Source organism: Cervus elaphus, chromosome 21 (genome assembly GCF_910594005.1).
Source record: "Cervus elaphus chromosome 21, mCerEla1.1, whole genome shotgun sequence".
Classification (NCBI taxonomy): Eukaryota; Metazoa; Chordata; class Mammalia; order Artiodactyla; family Cervidae; genus Cervus; species Cervus elaphus.
Window position 1 is genome coordinate 5,305,777 of NC_057835.1, and position 15,934 is coordinate 5,321,710.

At 63.3% G+C, this 15,934-nt stretch overlaps 2 protein-coding genes across 4 annotated transcripts; one reads left to right on the forward strand and one right to left on the reverse strand.

The window, feature by feature from the left end:
• Window positions 1–2,153: 2,153 nt before the first annotated feature.
• LOC122679655 lies at window positions 2,154–6,808 on the reverse strand. Its single transcript, XM_043880533.1, has 5 exons — window positions 6,708–6,808; window positions 6,290–6,546; window positions 5,653–5,731; window positions 4,782–5,048; window positions 2,154–3,905 (listed from the first exon to the last, which is right to left on the reverse strand). Exons 1-5 carry the CDS (start codon window positions 6,806–6,808, stop codon window positions 3,758–3,760), a joined length of 852 nt encoding a protein of 283 aa, XP_043736468.1. The 3' UTR covers window positions 2,154–3,757.
• On the forward strand, window positions 5,697–15,934 carry OPLAH (5-oxoprolinase, ATP-hydrolysing). 3 transcript variants are annotated; one of them, XM_043879577.1, is made up of 27 exons: window positions 5,697–6,260; window positions 6,721–6,944; window positions 7,016–7,207; window positions 7,703–7,802; window positions 7,878–8,001; window positions 8,326–8,521; window positions 8,598–8,763; window positions 8,845–8,983; window positions 9,076–9,143; window positions 9,272–9,537; window positions 9,625–9,737; window positions 9,820–9,990; window positions 10,127–10,264; window positions 10,345–10,483; window positions 10,613–10,725; window positions 10,953–11,104; window positions 11,667–11,827; window positions 11,909–12,010; window positions 12,081–12,255; window positions 13,706–13,890; window positions 14,007–14,153; window positions 14,237–14,371; window positions 14,536–14,685; window positions 14,793–14,950; window positions 15,023–15,183; window positions 15,366–15,463; window positions 15,724–15,934. In XM_043879577.1, the coding sequence occupies exons 1-27, from the start codon at window positions 6,035–6,037 to the stop codon at window positions 15,868–15,870; spliced, it is 4,146 nt and encodes a 1,381-aa protein (XP_043735512.1). In that variant the 5' UTR covers window positions 5,697–6,034; the 3' UTR covers window positions 15,871–15,934. The 3 variants fall into 3 exon arrangements, 1 of the variants encoding a protein (XP_043735512.1); XR_006336347.1 differs by lacking the exon at window positions 15,724–15,934 and having other exon boundaries at window positions 14,536–14,701; XR_006336348.1 differs by lacking the exons at window positions 14,793–14,950; window positions 15,023–15,183; window positions 15,366–15,463; window positions 15,724–15,934 and having other exon boundaries at window positions 14,237–14,458; window positions 14,536–14,665.

The following is a 15,934-nucleotide window of genomic DNA, read 5'->3' on the forward strand; positions in this document are numbered from 1 at the left end:
TCTTCATCCAGCCTGGGCTTCCGCAAGCATGGCACCAAGGCGGCCTCCCAAGACAAAGTGGGTATTCATGGCGTTCTAAGACCTAGCCTCCGGAAGTCAGGTAGTGTCACTCTTGCCGGACTCTGGGTCAAGGCAGTCACAAAGGTCTGCCAGGTTCAACGGGAGGTGACATGGTTCCCCCTCCCCACCCATAGGAGCAGTTCAGTGTCAAGCTGTGGGAAGAGCAGGTGGAACAGACATGCTGTGGTGGGCTTGGGCCTAGGTCTCAAGCATAGTGACCCCTCCAAGGTGGTCTGGAATACTGCCGCACGAGGTTTTGTCACTGCTCCTGGTCCATGGCTGTCATCCTCTGTTTGGCTCAGTGCCCTCACCTCGGCTCTTCAGCTGGACTGAGCAGGTTACCGGTGGAGTCACACAGGTCTTATTCTCAGCACTGTGGACACTTCCTGTTTCTATTTTTACTAGGGTAGGTCAAGATTGCTGTAGTCCATTGACGCAAGTGGAAGCCCCTGGGTGCCCCGCCTGTTGCATGGTTGGCCCTAGCAGCTCAGGATAATCAGAGTAATGTTGGTTCTGGGCCTAAGGAGCCCAAAGTGACTGGGGGTGGCTGTTCTTTTCACATCAGTGCACACCTTACTGTGCCCCTCGTGGAAGTGTCCTCCCCCGCCCCGAGTAGCACCTCTGATTTAAGGTACCGGCAACTCAGGAATGAGAACTCCTTGGTTCTCTGGCCTTTGTGTTCTAGTCACAGCGTACACACCCGGGTGGATTCAGGTTTGAGGGGTATAAAGCTTATACAGATTTGTGAGCCGTGTTGAGGATCCCCAAGAGCAGCCCTGGCCCTGGATTCAGTTATTTACTAGAACTCACAGAATTCAGCACACAGAATTGTACTCATGACCAGGATTCAAGGGAAAGGATGTTAATGAAAATCAAAGGGAAAAGCCTGTTGGGGCAAAGTCAGAGGAAACCAGGTGCCTCCTTCCAGAGTCCTCTCCCCGAGAAATCTCAGGGGACGCTCTCCATTCCCCCAGCAACAAATTGCCGCATGGTGCGTGACATGCTGGCCACCAGAGAAGCTCACGGGAGACCAGGGCTCAGGGCGTTCATAGGGGCTGGTCACAGCCATAGGCACCCTCTGCCTGGTATGTACCTGGACTCCTAGGAGAAAAGCAGGGGTTCAGTATAAAGCACATTTTTGTTTGTACAAAGAGTTAAGATTTGAGCCCCTCTCACTGGGGAATGGCAGGAGCCCTCCTGAAACCTAGGTTCCCAGACACAGCAACTTTGCAACTGTCTTCTGAAGGAGAGCCATCTCAGGGCCCTTTTTAAGGAGGAGGACAAGATCATATATCCAAAATTAAGGGAATAGAGTGAGAAAAGAAGTACCAACACAAAACACTATTTTTTTGGCTGCACTGGGTCTTTGCAGCATGGGGGCTTAGTTGCCCTGCAGCACGTGGCACCTTAGTTCCCCAACCAGGAATTCAACCTGCCTCCCTTGCATTGGAAGGTGGATTCTTTTTTTTTTTTTTTTCGGAAGGCGGATTCTTAACCACTGACTGAACCACCAAGGAGGTCTCAACACAAATTTTTAAAGTTGACCGATATCACAAACATCAGAAAACACAAAAAACAAACATACTGTCCTGAATTAACTTCCTGATATATTTCTCTAACGTTTCCCCTGTACTTTTTGGATGCAAAATCTGATGACCTCTTTAAGATGGTGACACTTTCATGATGTCCCCTTCTATATATAGAGAGAGGATAGTTTAGTCTCCCCTCTAACATGTTTAATCAAAGATTATTTTTATAACTAGCTTAGGAGTAAAGTTGTTTTCAGGTAACAGCCCCTTTAGCTTGTTCAGTCACTAAGTCATGTCCAACTCTTTGCAACCTCATGGACTGCAGCAGGCCAGGCTTCCCTGTCCTTCACCATCTCCTGGAATTTGCTCAGACGCATGTCCATTGAGTCGATGATGCCATCCAATCATCTCCCTTTAGCTGTGTTTGTTAGTTGCTTAGTCGCGTCCAACTCTGCAACCCCATGGGCTGTAGCCTGCAAGGCTCCTCTGCCCATGAAATTCTCCAGGCAAGAATAGAAGAAAGTGAAAGTTGTTCAGTTGTGTTAGACTCTTTGTGACCCCCATGGAATTCTCCAGGCTAGAATACTGGAGTGAGTAGCCTTTCCCTTCTCCAAGGGATCTTCCCGACCCAAGGATCGAATCCTGGTCTCCTGCGTTGCAGGCAGATTCTTTACCATCTGAGCTACCAGATGGTAGCTTTATCTAATATTATCTAATATTACCTTTATCAACATTGTGTACATTCTCAGAATTGTTAAATTTGAGAAAACCTCTATCAGATTTCTTTTACATATGAGCCCTAAGATTTCAGGGCCTTATGGCCTGTTTACCACATTTTAGATGTTTTTTGAGTTGAAGACATTAGCCAACTCCATTAGCCCGATGTTGGTGATGCACAGCTCAGAGGGGCGGCTGTGTTCCTGGGAGCCACTTCTGTACCATAACAACAGCGATCCCTAACGACACAAGGGAGCGGCTGCTCCCACCTTAGCCTGCCTGAGCAGAGCCCACCATGCCCCCACCTGTCCCCAACAGCAGGGGAAGAAATGACACAATGCCGGGTGCAGTGGGAAGAGACAGAATTAACCTCACTGTGATGACATGCTTTTGGAAATTTTACAGTGTGCAATCCTGTGAACACTCTGCTGAGGCCCTGACCTGGAGGGATCCTGAGCCTCGTGACTTCACAGTGAATCTGGCCCTTGCCCCAGATCCCCTGGACAGCACGGATGCATCTCAGTGGTGGCCCATCCTAAGAGGGGTCAGCGGCCAGTTGGCAGAGTTATTGATGTGTTTCAGAAACTCTGGGCTGTGACCAGCGGGCTCCTACTTGCCCTTGTTGCTGTTGCTATTAGTTCATTAGTTCTGGGGCTCGTTGGGAGCGGTTCTGTGGAGTCTGTTCCTCCATGGTGCGCAACTTCTGACCTCACTACTCAGCCCCCCACCTCCCCCTTCTTACACTCAAGCCCGGCTGCTGAGAAGTCAAATCTGAGTCAGCGGAGCGTTCAGCCACCAACTGGGCAAAGGTTGTGCTTCAGCTCCTGAGCCAGTGGTGAGCTGTCCTTTGCTGATGAATCAGGGTGCACCTGGGGAACACTTTCAAGTCTGCCCCACGTTCAGCTGGCATAATAGGCTGAAAAATACCCCCAGAGATAGCTGGGTCCTGATTCCTGGAGAGCATGAATGTCACCTTCTGTGGCAGAAGGAACTCTGCAGATATGATTAAGCTAAGGGTCTTGAGAAGGAGCGCATGTGCTGGAGTATCCAGGGGGCCCCTATGGAAACATGAGGGTCCTTTCAAGGTAGCAGCAAAGGGGTATTTGGGTGCAGAAGAGCAGGAGAGGTGACCTTGGCGGCAGAGTTGTGGAGTGAGGCGGCCTCAAGCCAGGGAGTGCTGGCCACTGGCCACAGCAAGGAACAAACTCCCCAGGACCCTCCGGAAGGAACTGTCTGTTCTTTTAGCCCATAGGACTCAGTTTGTACTTCTGGCCTTTAGGGCTGGAAGAGCTGCTGTTTTAAGCCTTCACGTTTCTGGTAACGTGTCTGAACTCTTAGATAACTTCTCCTCACTGAGACCTCCACTGTCCTCCTCGACTCCACGCTCGGTGTCCAGGAGAGTCTGCCTGCTCCGCCGTGCTGTGGAGCTGCTAGTCCTTCTGCCTGGCATCTCACCCTCGGCCAGTGGGAGCCTGCCCTGCCCAGAGTGACCCCCGCACCCATGGCTGGGTGTTGAGGGGAAGGCCTTGTCTTCTTATCTCATCTTTCCCAGGTTCCTCTGCCCTACTGGCTAACAAGTGGAAACTGCAGTGAGCAGGCCTGCAAAAAGGAAAAAATGACATGAAATAAATCATGATCATAATGGAAGAAATGACTCAAAATAATGGCAACTACACAGAACCATCCTGTTAGAAAACACATGGGGAGAAGGAAGGAAGGCCTTCATATGTTCTCAGTACAAACCCAGTTGTTGCCTTTGTGGGGGCTCCCCTGCCCTCAAGACCTGCCGTCCTTGTCTGCTGGGGCCTCTCTGCTGCCTGCCCCACCCTGTTCCCTGAGGTTGTGGCCCTGAACATGGTGCCTCATCTGGGGTGCCTGTCCTTCACAGGACAATGACTCTCCCTGCCACCCGCACGGGAGGACCTCCTGTGCTTACCCTAAGGTGCTCGCGGGCTTATCACGCACCCCCAAACTCTGACCCGCCAGAGTGTCTGACGTCGGTCCAGCTCCTGCTGCCGCTGGGCCAGACACACCCCCTCCCTCAGGGCAGCTCAAATGTCCACCTTCCTGCCCCCTTCAGATGATGTGCTGGCCACCACCGCCTCTGGGACTGTGCCCAGAGACCCAGCCCCACAGCCTGGCATGAGCAGCTGGTGGCCAGTGGGGAGGAGGGACGCCTGAATCCTTCAGCTCCTGTCCTGCAACACCACCATGCTAGGCTGGGACCCAGAACCTTCTATCCACCAGGAGGGGCTTCCGGGAGGGACTCCTAAGTCTGGGGCAGATCTGGGCTCCTCTACTCAGCCAGAGGCCAGAGGTTGGGGGGTGCCCTGTTCAGGGTGCTCGGAACTGCTGGGTGCTGGCTCTGAAGCCCCGGAATGTGGCTGCGGTGGGGGCTGGGGAGCCGCTGACCTCACAATGGTGGGGTCTGCTGCCCCCTGGCCAGCCTGCCGGCCGCCGGCAGCTGCTGCCCACCGCTGCCGGGCATGTCCCTCCTCAGCAGCTACGAGGGCCTGCGGCAGGAGATCCAACGGCTGGCACAGGAGAACGAGGAGTTGCGGCGGCTGGTGCAGCTCATCCAGGAGAACCAGGAGCTGAAGCTGGTGCTCAGGAACCGGGGCAGCAGCCTGAACTTCTGTGGCCCCGCGCTTCTGGCTGAGGTGGCCACCGGCCCCCGGCTGCCCCGGCGCAGAACCATCAAGTTCAAGGATGTGGAGAGAGGTGGGCCCCGGGCCGGGGACTCTGTGGGGGCGCAGGCTCAACCAATTCAGCTGTGTAGCAAAGTGGGGGCCCCTTGCGCCCCTGGGCCGTGTCCTGCCAGATGCTGACAGGGGCTGCGGAGGAAGGGGGGGCTGGAGTGGGGGCTCTTTCAGGGGTGCAGCAGAGGCGGACCAAAGGGAGGGAGCCATGTGGCTGCCCTTCAACCCCCCAACATACGGGGGACACTGAGGAGGCCAGAGGCCACAGGTCAGTGGGGAGCCCCGCCGCAGCCAGGGTGCAGCCCGGAGCCTGCGCCCTTAAAGCAACCCACTTCCCTCTCTCCTCCTGGGACCAGCTTCAAGGGCCAGCAAGGGTCAAGAGAGGGCAAAGCCGGGGGTGGGACGGGGACCAGGGCATGGACTATGTTGCTACCTGTCTGGCCCCCTGTCTGCCTGGTCCCTGAGGTAAGGGGGCCCCCTTCACCTGCTGCTGCTCTTGGGAAGCCCCCTATCCCCCACCGTTCTTTTTCTAGAGTCCTTCACAGCTTGAGCCCACCTCAGACCTGGGCAGGCACCCACGCAGCTTTCAGTCCACAGGGGAACACGCCGGGGAGGGGCAGCCATCCCCCCGTGGTCACGGGACTGACCTGCTGTTTGGTGACATCAGCAGGAGTGCCGCAGGGTCGGCCAGGGAGGGCGGTGTGGAGGGCCCCCTGCCCACAGCGCCTGTGGGGAGTGAAGGCTTTCTCCAGGGCTCGAGTCCCTGGCTGCCGGGGCCCTCAATTCCAGCCTCCCGCGTCGCTCCCTGACTCCCCTGCCCCCGCAACCGCGGTGCGGTGGGGCGCAGTCCGAGCTCGTCTGGGCAGCCTGCTACCCTCTCCCGGGGCGCCTGAAAGAGGCTTCCTGGGGCGTCCACGCCCAGTGAGCTCCGGGCCGGGGTGGGGGGGGGGTGCGCCGAGCCCAGGTGCCCGCGGGCCGGGACGCGGGGTGGGGCCGCGCCGGCACAGCGCCGCCTCCGCGGGGATCGGCATGGAGACGCCCGCCGCCCTCCCGCCCAGCTCGGCCCCGCCCCGCCGTACTCGGGATGGCTCGCGGCCGAGGGAGGGGACGGCTCCCGGCCGCCCGATCCTGACGCAACCGGAGAGCCCCGAGCGCTGGGACCGGTCATGCGGGGGGCGGGTCCCACTTCCGGGCAGGGGGCGGGCGCGGGCAGGCTGCCGAACGGACGGCGAGCGACCCGGAGCCGACAGGCCAGGTGGGGACCCTCCCCGCTACTCTCCGCACCCCTTGCCCCCGATCGTCCCCGCCGCGCGCTCCTCCTCGCCTCCCGGCCCCCGCCCCGACCGGCCGTCCGCGCAGGCTCCGCCCGGTTCCCGTCCCCTCTTGCTCCAAGGTCGAGCCTTCGGACAGTGTGCCTTCTCTCACCTGCCCCCAACGCACGTGCCTCTTCCTGCTTAAAGGGTCCAGAAACCCCAGCCCAAGGGCTCCCGCTGCACCTCCTCCTCGGAAAGTCCTGCCCCAGGAGGCCCTGGGCACTGGAACTGGGGAGTGGGCACAGGGGGCATTAGGCCCAGCCGGACTTGCCCAGCTCTGGCTCCACCCCGGGCCCCTTCTGGGCCTGGAATCCCGTCCTCTCCCTATCCCAGCTCTGTTCAGGGCTCCCCGCCTGTGGATGACCCCCAGCCCCGCTCTGCTGACCCACTGCCTCTGGCCAGTTCTCCCAGGACTGCCGGCTGAGGAGTCGCTGCTGGACTCCAGCCCCATCACCATGGGTGGCCCGGAGGGGCGCTTCCATTTTGCCATCGACCGAGGAGGCACCTTCACAGATGTCTTTGCCCAGTGCCCAGGGGGGCATGTGAGGGTCCTAAAGCTGCTTTCGGAAGACCCTGCCAACTATGCGGACGCCCCCACTGAGGGCATCCGCCGCATCCTGGAGCAGGTGGGCAGGGCAGGGTGGCGGGTGGAGGGGTGTCGCGGCCAGAGGCCTGAAAGCTGACCACGTGGTTCCAGGAGGGGGGCGTGCTGCTGCCGCGGGACCGGCCGCTGGACACCAGTCGCATCGCCAGCATCCGCATGGGCACCACGGTGGCGACCAATGCGCTGCTGGAACGGCGGGGAGAGCGGGTAGCACTGCTGGTGACGCGCGGCTTCCGAGACCTGCTGCACGTGGGCACCCAGGCCCGCTCGGACCTCTTTGACCTGGTGAGCTCATCCACGCCAGCGGTGGCTGACTCTGCAGAGCACTTTTTCCCTGGGGCGCTTGGGCCCCTCAAGGAGGGCAGTCCTTGGAAGGGTCAGTACAGCCCAAGGCCACAGCTGATAGCAGTTTTCTGGGCACTCGTGGCGGGATGCTGCGTCCCCCCGGCCCTGAGTGGCCACGTGTTGTCTTGGGCCTGTCCTCCGCCCTGCACCGTCCTCACTGACCCTCACTCCTCTGTGGGGATCTGGGATGGAGCAGCTCCGTGAGGGCAGACAGCTGGCAGCACTCATGCCTGGGGGCAGAGAGCCACCCGGGGTGGGCCTTCCTGGGGCCAACCAGTCTGACTGTCTTCTGGGACCATCCCGCCTGACTGTGTTTCCTGGGGCTGTGGACTGGCCCGCTGGGACACATCCCCTCGCCTGCATCGCCCCATCCACCCAGGACCCCAGCAAGGACCCTCAGGCCTGGGCCGCCTCTGAGCCTCTGCCCGCCCTCAGGCCGTGCCCATGCCCGAGACGCTGTACGAGGAGGTGCTGGAAGTGGACGAGCGGGTGGTGCTCTATCGAGGGGAGCCGGGTGCTGGGACACCCGTGAAAGGTACGGCGCCGAGTGCTGGGGGCGGGGCAGCAGGCCCCAACAGCCTTTGACCTCGGCCCCGTGGCTTTCCCGCAGGCTGCACAGGGGACCTGCTGGAAGTGCAGCAGCCTGTGGACCTGGGGGGCCTGCGAGGGAAGCTGGAAGGGCTCCTGTCCCGGGGCATCCGCAGCCTGGCCGTGGTGCTCATGCACTCGTACACGTGAGTGGGCTGTGGGGTACGGGGACGCGGGGCGGGGCGGGGGGCGGGACGGCGTGCGGGCGCCGGCGGAGCGGGGGGCGGGGACGCGGGCGCGGACCGGCGGGCGGGGGCGCGGGGCGCGGGGACGCGGGGCGCGGGGACGCGGGCGGGCGGGCGGAGCGGCGGACGGGGACGCGGGGCGCGGGGCGCGGGGCGGCGGGCGGGGACGCGGGGCGCGGGGCGCGGGCCGGCGGGCGGAGCGGGGGGCGGGAGCGCGGGGCGCGGGCCGCCGGGTGGGGACGCTGCGCCCGGGGCGCGTGTCTCAGTGGCGCTCGGCCCTCCTAGGTGGGCCCAGCACGAGCAGCAGGTGGGCGCGCTGGCGCGGGAGCTGGGCTTCGCGCACGTGTCGCTGTCCTCGGAGGCCATGCCCATGGTGCGCATAGTGCCTCGGGGGCACACGGCCTGCGCCGACGCCTACCTCACGCCCACCATCCAGCGCTACGTGCAGGGCTTCCGCCGTGGCTTCCAGGGTCAGCTCAAGGTGGGACCCCCGCCCCGGCCCGCCCCGCCCCTCACCGCCCGCCCCGCCCCGCCCCTCACCGCCCGCCCGCCCACAGGAAGTGCAGGTGCTGTTCATGCGCTCGGACGGTGGGCTGGCGCCCATGGACTCCTTCAGCGGCTCCCGCGCAGTGCTCTCCGGCCCTGCTGGGGGCGTGGTTGGTTACTCAGCCACCACCTTCCGGGTGGAGGGCGGCCAGCCTGTCATCGGCTTTGACATGGGAGGTATGAGGGCCCGAGGGCGGGGTCCGGGGCCTCAGTCGCCGGGCTGGGCAGCATCTGGGTCTCCGTGTCCCCACCCGCCAGGCACGTCTACCGACGTGAGCCGCTACGCTGGCGAGTTTGAGCACGTTTTCGAGGCCAGCACAGCTGGTGTCACTCTCCAGGCCCCCCAGCTGGATATCAACACGGTGGCAGCGGGTGGGGGCTCCCGCCTCTTCTTCAGGTCAGCATCATCCCGCACCTGTGCGGGGACCCCCAGCCCCACCTCCTAACCCGCCTCCCAACCCGCCTCCAACGCCAGTCCCCTCTCCAAAGGTCGGGCCTCTTCGTGGTGGGGCCAGAGTCTGCGGGAGCCCACCCCGGCCCTGCCTGCTACCGAAAAGGTAAGCGCCCGCATGCTCTCCGTGAGACCCTTCCCGCACAGCCCAGCCCCTCCCCCAGCCCCACCCCCACTGGACACTCCTGGCGCCCACCTACAGCCCCCAGCCCCCACACTGTGCACACCTCCCAGGGGGCCCCGTGACAGTGACTGATGCTAATCTGGTCCTGGGTCGCCTGCTGCCTGCCTCCTTCCCCTGCATTTTTGGGCCGGGAGAGGACCAACCACTGTCCCCGGAGGCGTCCCGAAAGGCCCTGGAGGCTGTGGCCACGGAGGTCAACAGCTTCCTGACCAACGGGCCTTGCCCGGCCTCCCCGCTGAGCCTGGAGGAGGTGGCCATGGGGTTTGTGCGTGTGGCCAACGAGGCCATGTGTCGGCCCATCCGTGCGCTCACGCAGGTATGCCCACCACTGCCCTTGCCTATGGGGGGGCGTGGGGGGGCCAGGTGGGTAGGGGGGCCCACTGATCCCCTTCTGGTTCCCCAGGCACGAGGCCATGACCCCTCGGCCCATGTGCTGGCCTGCTTTGGGGGAGCTGGTGGGCAGCATGCTTGTGCCATCGCCCGGGCCCTGGGCATGGACACTGTGCACATTCACAGGTGTGTCTGGGTGTAGCTCGGGGGTCTGGGGCCCACTCTGGGAGACACTGTACCCACCTGCTCTGCTGTCCTTGTCCCGCAGGCACAGTGGACTGCTGTCTGCACTGGGCCTGGCCCTGGCCGACGTGGTACACGAGGCGCAGGAGCCCTGCTCCCTGCCCTACGCTCCCGAGACCTTTGCTCAGCTGGACCAGAGACTGGGCCGCCTGGAGGAGCAGTGTGTGGAGGCCCTTCGGGCCCAGGGCTTCCCCAGGTGGGGCTCTGGGGGCTGTTAGGCCACCTCACTTGGGGTCATGTCAGTGGCAGTCGGGGAGGGCCAGGCTCTGAGAACTGCAGGAGGCGCCCCCGCCCGGCCCCCGGTCCGAGCACCCCGCCTGCCACCATCGCAGGTCCCAGATCAGCACCGAGAGCTTCCTGCACCTGCGCTACCAGGGCACAGACTGCGCCCTGATGGTGTCTGCCCACCAGCACCCGGCCACTGCCCGCTCGCCCCGAGCGGGTGACTTTGGGGCGGCCTTTGTGGAGAGGTATGTGACCTCTGCCTCCTAGGAGCCCGGGTGCGCAGGCTGGCCTGGCTGCCGCTCCTGACAGCCCCCTCGGGATGCAGGTACATGAGGGAGTTTGGCTTCATTATTCCTGAGCGGCCAGTGGTGGTGGACGACGTGCGGGTCAGGGGCACCGGCAGCAGCGGCCTTCGCCTCGAGGATGTCCCAAAAGCCCATAGTGGGCCTCCCCGGGTAGATAAGGTTGGTCAATCCCGCCTGTGCCCACCCACCCATCCACCCACAGCTACGGGGACGCTAGGACAGGTGTGGAGGGGGATACGCAGGGAGAGCTCTGGGCCTGGAACCCTACTCACTCCACACCCTCCTCAGATGACCCAGTGCTACTTTGAGGGGGGCTACCAGGAGACCCCCGTGTACCTGTTGGGAGAGCTGGGCTGTGGGCACAAACTTCAGGGGCCCTGCCTCATCATTGACAGCAACAGGTGGGCTGAGGCCTGGCCAGGGTGGGGGTGTGTGGGGTGAGGCCCATGGTGAACTGTGGGGCTCTGGCAGTGGTGGTGGGGGGCGGTTCTCTGGCTCCAGCTGCAGGAGTCTGGAGGACTCTGGGGTCCCTTCATGGTTGGGATGTTCCTTGGCCTGGGCATGTGGGGTACCTGGTTGGGGGGAGTCTGGCCTGGCTCCTCCAGCCCCTCTGCTCCCTTGCCCCCAGTACCATCCTGGTGGAGCCAGGCTGCCAGGCAGAGGTGACTGAGACTGGGGACATCCGCATCTCCGTGGGGGCCGAGACGGCCAGCATGGTGGGTGCGCAGCTTGACCCCATTCACCTGTCCATCTTCTCCCACCGCTTCATGAGCATCGCTGGTGAGTGGCTGCATAGTCCTGCTCCCCCGCCTGCTCCCTGCAGTGCAGGGTGGGGGTCTGCACGCCAGGCGGTGTGCGCTGGGGTCCCTGGCAGGGGTGTGCAGGGAGAAAGTGCAATTGGGGGAAGGGCAGAAGCGGAGCCTCTGAGCCGTGGGGCAGGCAGTGTGGCCCCGGCCCTGGGATGGACTTGCTGCACCAGCAGGTCTGGGGCAGGGGGGAGCTTTTCCCCTCCCAGCACAGTGTGAACTGGGCTCTGCACAGGGAACCCAGGCTTAGAGTCAGGCTAGGTGCCTGCTGGGGCCACCAACATTGGGTTCTTATTGCAGGAGGCAGGGCGTGGAGTTGATGGGGGCACTGGGCAGAGCTGAGGAGGGAAGGGCTGCCCTTGGCACGTGCAAGATGTCTGGCCATGTCCTCACGTGTCTAGGTCGACCGTCACCCCCTTCGGGTCCTGGGTCTAGGACTCAGCGGCCTTGAAGATGGTGGGCCCTGCCCCTCTGTACCCAGGCCAGGCTGTGGGTGGCATGGGGCCAGCGGGCATCTGGTCACTCTGTGCCCCCAGAGCAGATGGGCCGCATCCTGCAGCGCACGGCCATCTCTACCAACATCAAGGAGCGTCTGGACTTCTCCTGCGCCCTCTTTGGGCCTGACGGGGGGCTGGTCTCCAATGCCCCTCACATCCCTGTGCACCTGGGTGCCATGCAGGAGACGGTGCAGTTCCAGGTTCGGCGGGCCCCTTCCCCTGACCCCCCCTGCCCCTCAGCCCTGCCCCCTCCCCACTCTGCACCTGTCTCCTGGCTTCAGATCCAGCAGTTGGGGGCTGACCTCCACCCCGGTGATGTGCTGCTGAGCAACCACCCCAGTGCGGGAGGCAGCCACCTGCCAGACCTGACTGTCATCACACCGGTAAGGTGCACTGCCCAGGGACCCGTGGAGGAGGGCCATCAGTGCCGCTGACCGTTGGTCTCACCCCTAGGTGTTTTGGCCGGGTCAGACGCGGCCTGTGTTCTATGTGGCCAGCCGCGGGCACCATGCGGACATTGGGGGCATCACACCAGGCTCCATGCCCCCCCACTCCACCAGCCTGCAGCAGGAGGGCGCAGTCTTCCTGTCCTTCAAACTTGTGCAGGGGGGAGTCTTCCAGGAAGAGGGTGAGTGGCACTGGGCTGGCACACCTGGCTGCCTCCTGCCCACCCTCCCCCCAGGCCGGCCTCCAGGCTGGGGGAGCCAGGCGGTGACCCCCAAGAGTGGTTGCACAGTATCTCTCACAGATAATCGGAGGCACTGGGCTAAGTTGTGCCTGGGCCCAGGAAGGCCTCAGTGGTTTGGGGGTGGGGAGTTGGCCAGGACACTCAAGGGTGCAGGAGAGGGAGAAGCCTGCTTCAAGGTGGGCAGCTGCTTCTGTTTATAATTCATGCATTGGTTTGCATTGGATCTGGGGGGCAGGCTCCTGGAGAGCTTCCCTGGGCCTGGGTCAGGGCAGTGGGTGGTGGGGCAGCTGTAAAGGGCTTCAACCTGAGCTGGTCTGCTGGTGCACCGGGCGAGCCCCGGCAGACATGCAGTACATGGAGGGTCCGAGGATGGCCTGCAGGCCAGGCGTGGGGCGGGGTGGGCGGGGGGGTGGGCAGTGAGGGCTCTACTTGCCCTGGGGGATGCTGAGCCTCAAGCTAGGGACAAGAGTCAAGGTGGCTTGAAGGTCAGGGTTGGGGTCTGGTGGGATTTGGGCATGGGGGAGGGAATGAAGTTTGGACAGCTGTAGGATGGAGGTTCTGGCTCTGTGGTTGCTGAGGAGGTGGGGCAGCAGCTTTGGTGGGACCTGGGGGCAGGACAGCCTGTGTGAGGCTGCCAGGGGCGAGAGCCCTGGGGGCATCTCAGAGTGAGAACAGGTGATGGGTGACCGGACCATGCGCTGCTGTGGGTGTGTGGACACAGATAAAGGGGCCAAGGCCTGGCTGCTGCCTTGCTCAGTGTGGGGTGGGGGAAGAAGGCAGGGACCCCTGAGGGACATGAGCAGGCAGAGGACCCGGTGGCCAGGGAACCTCAGAGAGGACCCTGACCCAGACTCAGGAGAGGCTCTTTCCTGAGGCATGGAGTAGTCCTTGGGGTCGAACCTGCACTGCTTGCCGTGGGTGGAGGCTTTGTCCAGGTCTGCTGGGGCCAGGGGTCGGGGGACAGACAGCCATGCTGATGCTCTTTTGAAGTGATTGGCCGTGGCTGTGAGTGGTGGGCCCTGGGTGGGAGGGTTAAGTAAGGGAAGTGGATTTTCCTTTTTGCGGGAGGCCTAGAAAAGGCTGGAGAGTGGACCAGTGGGGGAGGTAGGGCAGGAGGAATGGAGGTGGGGGGAGAGTTTGCTCGGGTAACCTGCCCCCTGCCCCTACCTCCAGTCCATGTGTGGTCACAGCAAAGCTACCAGTCCATCCTACGGTGCCCTGGGGGACTGGGGTGTGAGGAGAAGGTTCAGTCTTTGGGGGAAGAGTCAGCAGAGTAGTAGGGAGCCAGTGACGGGCCAACATGTGGAGCCTTCAGTGCCCCAGCAGAGGAGCAGGGCACCAGGCAGCTCTGGGACTCTCGGGTGGCTCAGTGGCGGTCCCATCCATTTAGCGGTGACTGAAGCCCTGCGGGCGCCAGGCAAGATTCCGGGCTGCAGCGGGACACGGAACCTGCACGACAACCTGTCGGATCTGCGCGCCCAGGTGGCGGCCAACCAGAAGGGCATCCAGCTGGTGGGCGAGCTCATCGGGCAGTACGGCCTGGATGTGGTGCAGGCCTACATGGGCCACATTCAGGTGTGCCGGGCAGCAGCGCGGGCAGCTCTGTGCTCGCCCCCAGGCAGGTGGGCAGAGGAGGAGGGGGCACCTGGCCCACCTGGAAGGGGCATGGCTGATGCTGAACTCCCCACCAGGCAAACGCGGAGCTCGCTGTGAGGGACATGCTTCGGGCCTTTGGAACTGCCCGGCAGGCCCGGGGCCTGCCCCTGGAGGTGTCTGCAGAGGACCACATGGACGATGGCTCCCCCATCCGACTCCGAGTGCAGATCAACCTGAGTCAGGTCAGTCTTGGGAGGGGGTGCCACCTGGGGCATCATGGGAATGCCCGCTGGGCTGGTGACCTCTCCCCCACTCTCGTGGGCAGGGTAGCGCAGTGTTTGATTTCAGCGGTTCAGGGCCGGAGGTGTTCGGCAACCTCAACGCGCCGCGGGCCATCACGCTGTCTGCGCTCATCTATTGTCTTCGCTGTCTGGTCGGCCGCGACATTCCACTCAACCAGGTGCGCTGAGCTGTGCTGTGTGCAGGGACAGCGGCTCCACCCCAAGCCCGCGTCACCCTCAGTGAGCCCGGGCGAAGTCAGCCCAAGGTTGGCCTGATCCTAGGGAGCAGGTGGTGTACCTCCCTCCACCCCCTCGATTGTTGAGAGCCGCCCTCTGCCCCCAGGGCTGCCTGGCGCCTGTGCACGTGGTGATTCCTAAAGGCTCCATCCTAGACCCTTCCCCCGACGCGGCCGTGGTGGGCGGCAACGTGCTCACGTCGCAGCGCGTGGTGGACGTCATCCTGGGCGCCTTCGGGGCCTGCGCCGCCTCCCAGGTGCGGTGGGCCCAGGGTACGCTCTGCGGCCCGAGGCGGGGAAGAGCTGCCGGCGGCAGGGAGGGGCTGCACTCGCAGCCAGCACAGCGACCCCTTGCCCCTGCCAGGGCTGCATGAACAACGTGACCTTGGGCAACGCCCACATGGGCTACTACGAGACGGTGGCGGGCGGCGCGGGCGCGGGCCCGGGATGGCACGGGCGCAGCGGCGTGCACAGCCACATGACCAACACGCGCATCACCGACCCCGAGATCCTGGAGAGCAGGTGACGGCGCGGGTGGGGGAGGGGCTGGGCAGCGGGGGCGGGGCCGGCTGGGCTGAGCTCGGGACCGTGCAGGTACCCGGTTATCCTGCGCCGCTTCGAGCTAAGACTGGGGTCCGGGGGTCGCGGCCGCTTCCGGGGCGGCGATGGCATTATCCGTGAGCTGCTTTTCCGCGAGGAGGCGCTGCTGTCCGTGCTGACCGAGCGCCGCGCCTTCCAGCCATATGGCCTGATGGGTAAGTGGTTCCCTCTCCCTCCTCCCCCCCAGCTCCCCGTTGCCCAGGGGGAGGGGGTCTGTTTCCCACCCACCTCCTGTCCTATCTATCCTATTTCCCCACTAACACCCCCCTCTCCCCCCCACCCCATGTCTCTCACTTCCTTGCCTCCTGGGCCACTCCCACCTTGCCTCTTCCTGCAGGGGGTGAGCCCGGTGCCCGGGGCCTAAACCTACTCATCCGGAAGGACGGCCGGACAGTGAACCTGGGTGGGAAGACCTCGGTGCCCGTGTACCCCGGGGTAAGGACTGCGGCCTGGCCTGTCCCATCCCCACTCCTCACCCCCCACCCCCAGTGGCCCTCATCCCACAGAGGATGAATGGAATTGTGGAGATAAGCGGAGACCCAGTTTAATTTGACTCCTGCAAGAATAGGGGGCCGAGGACCTGGGCTCCGCGTTCCAAGCTGACCAATATGGATGTGCTGCCCGGTGGGGATGGGCTGGCAGCGGGAGGCAGGGCAGTGCCAGGCCCAGGCTAATCCTGCCCCTCTGCTCCACAGGACGTGTTCTGTCTCCACACACCAGGCGGTGGGGGCTATGGGGACCCGGAGGACCCCACCCCACTGCCAGGTTCAGCGTTGCAGCCCCTAGTCTTCCCCGAGCGGGGCAGCGTGTATGAGTACCGCAGGGCCCAGGAGGCTGTGTGAAGGAGGGCCCCCCACAATAAAGATCCCAGAAGTCGCCTTTTCCCCTGGCGACTGGCCGGGCTCA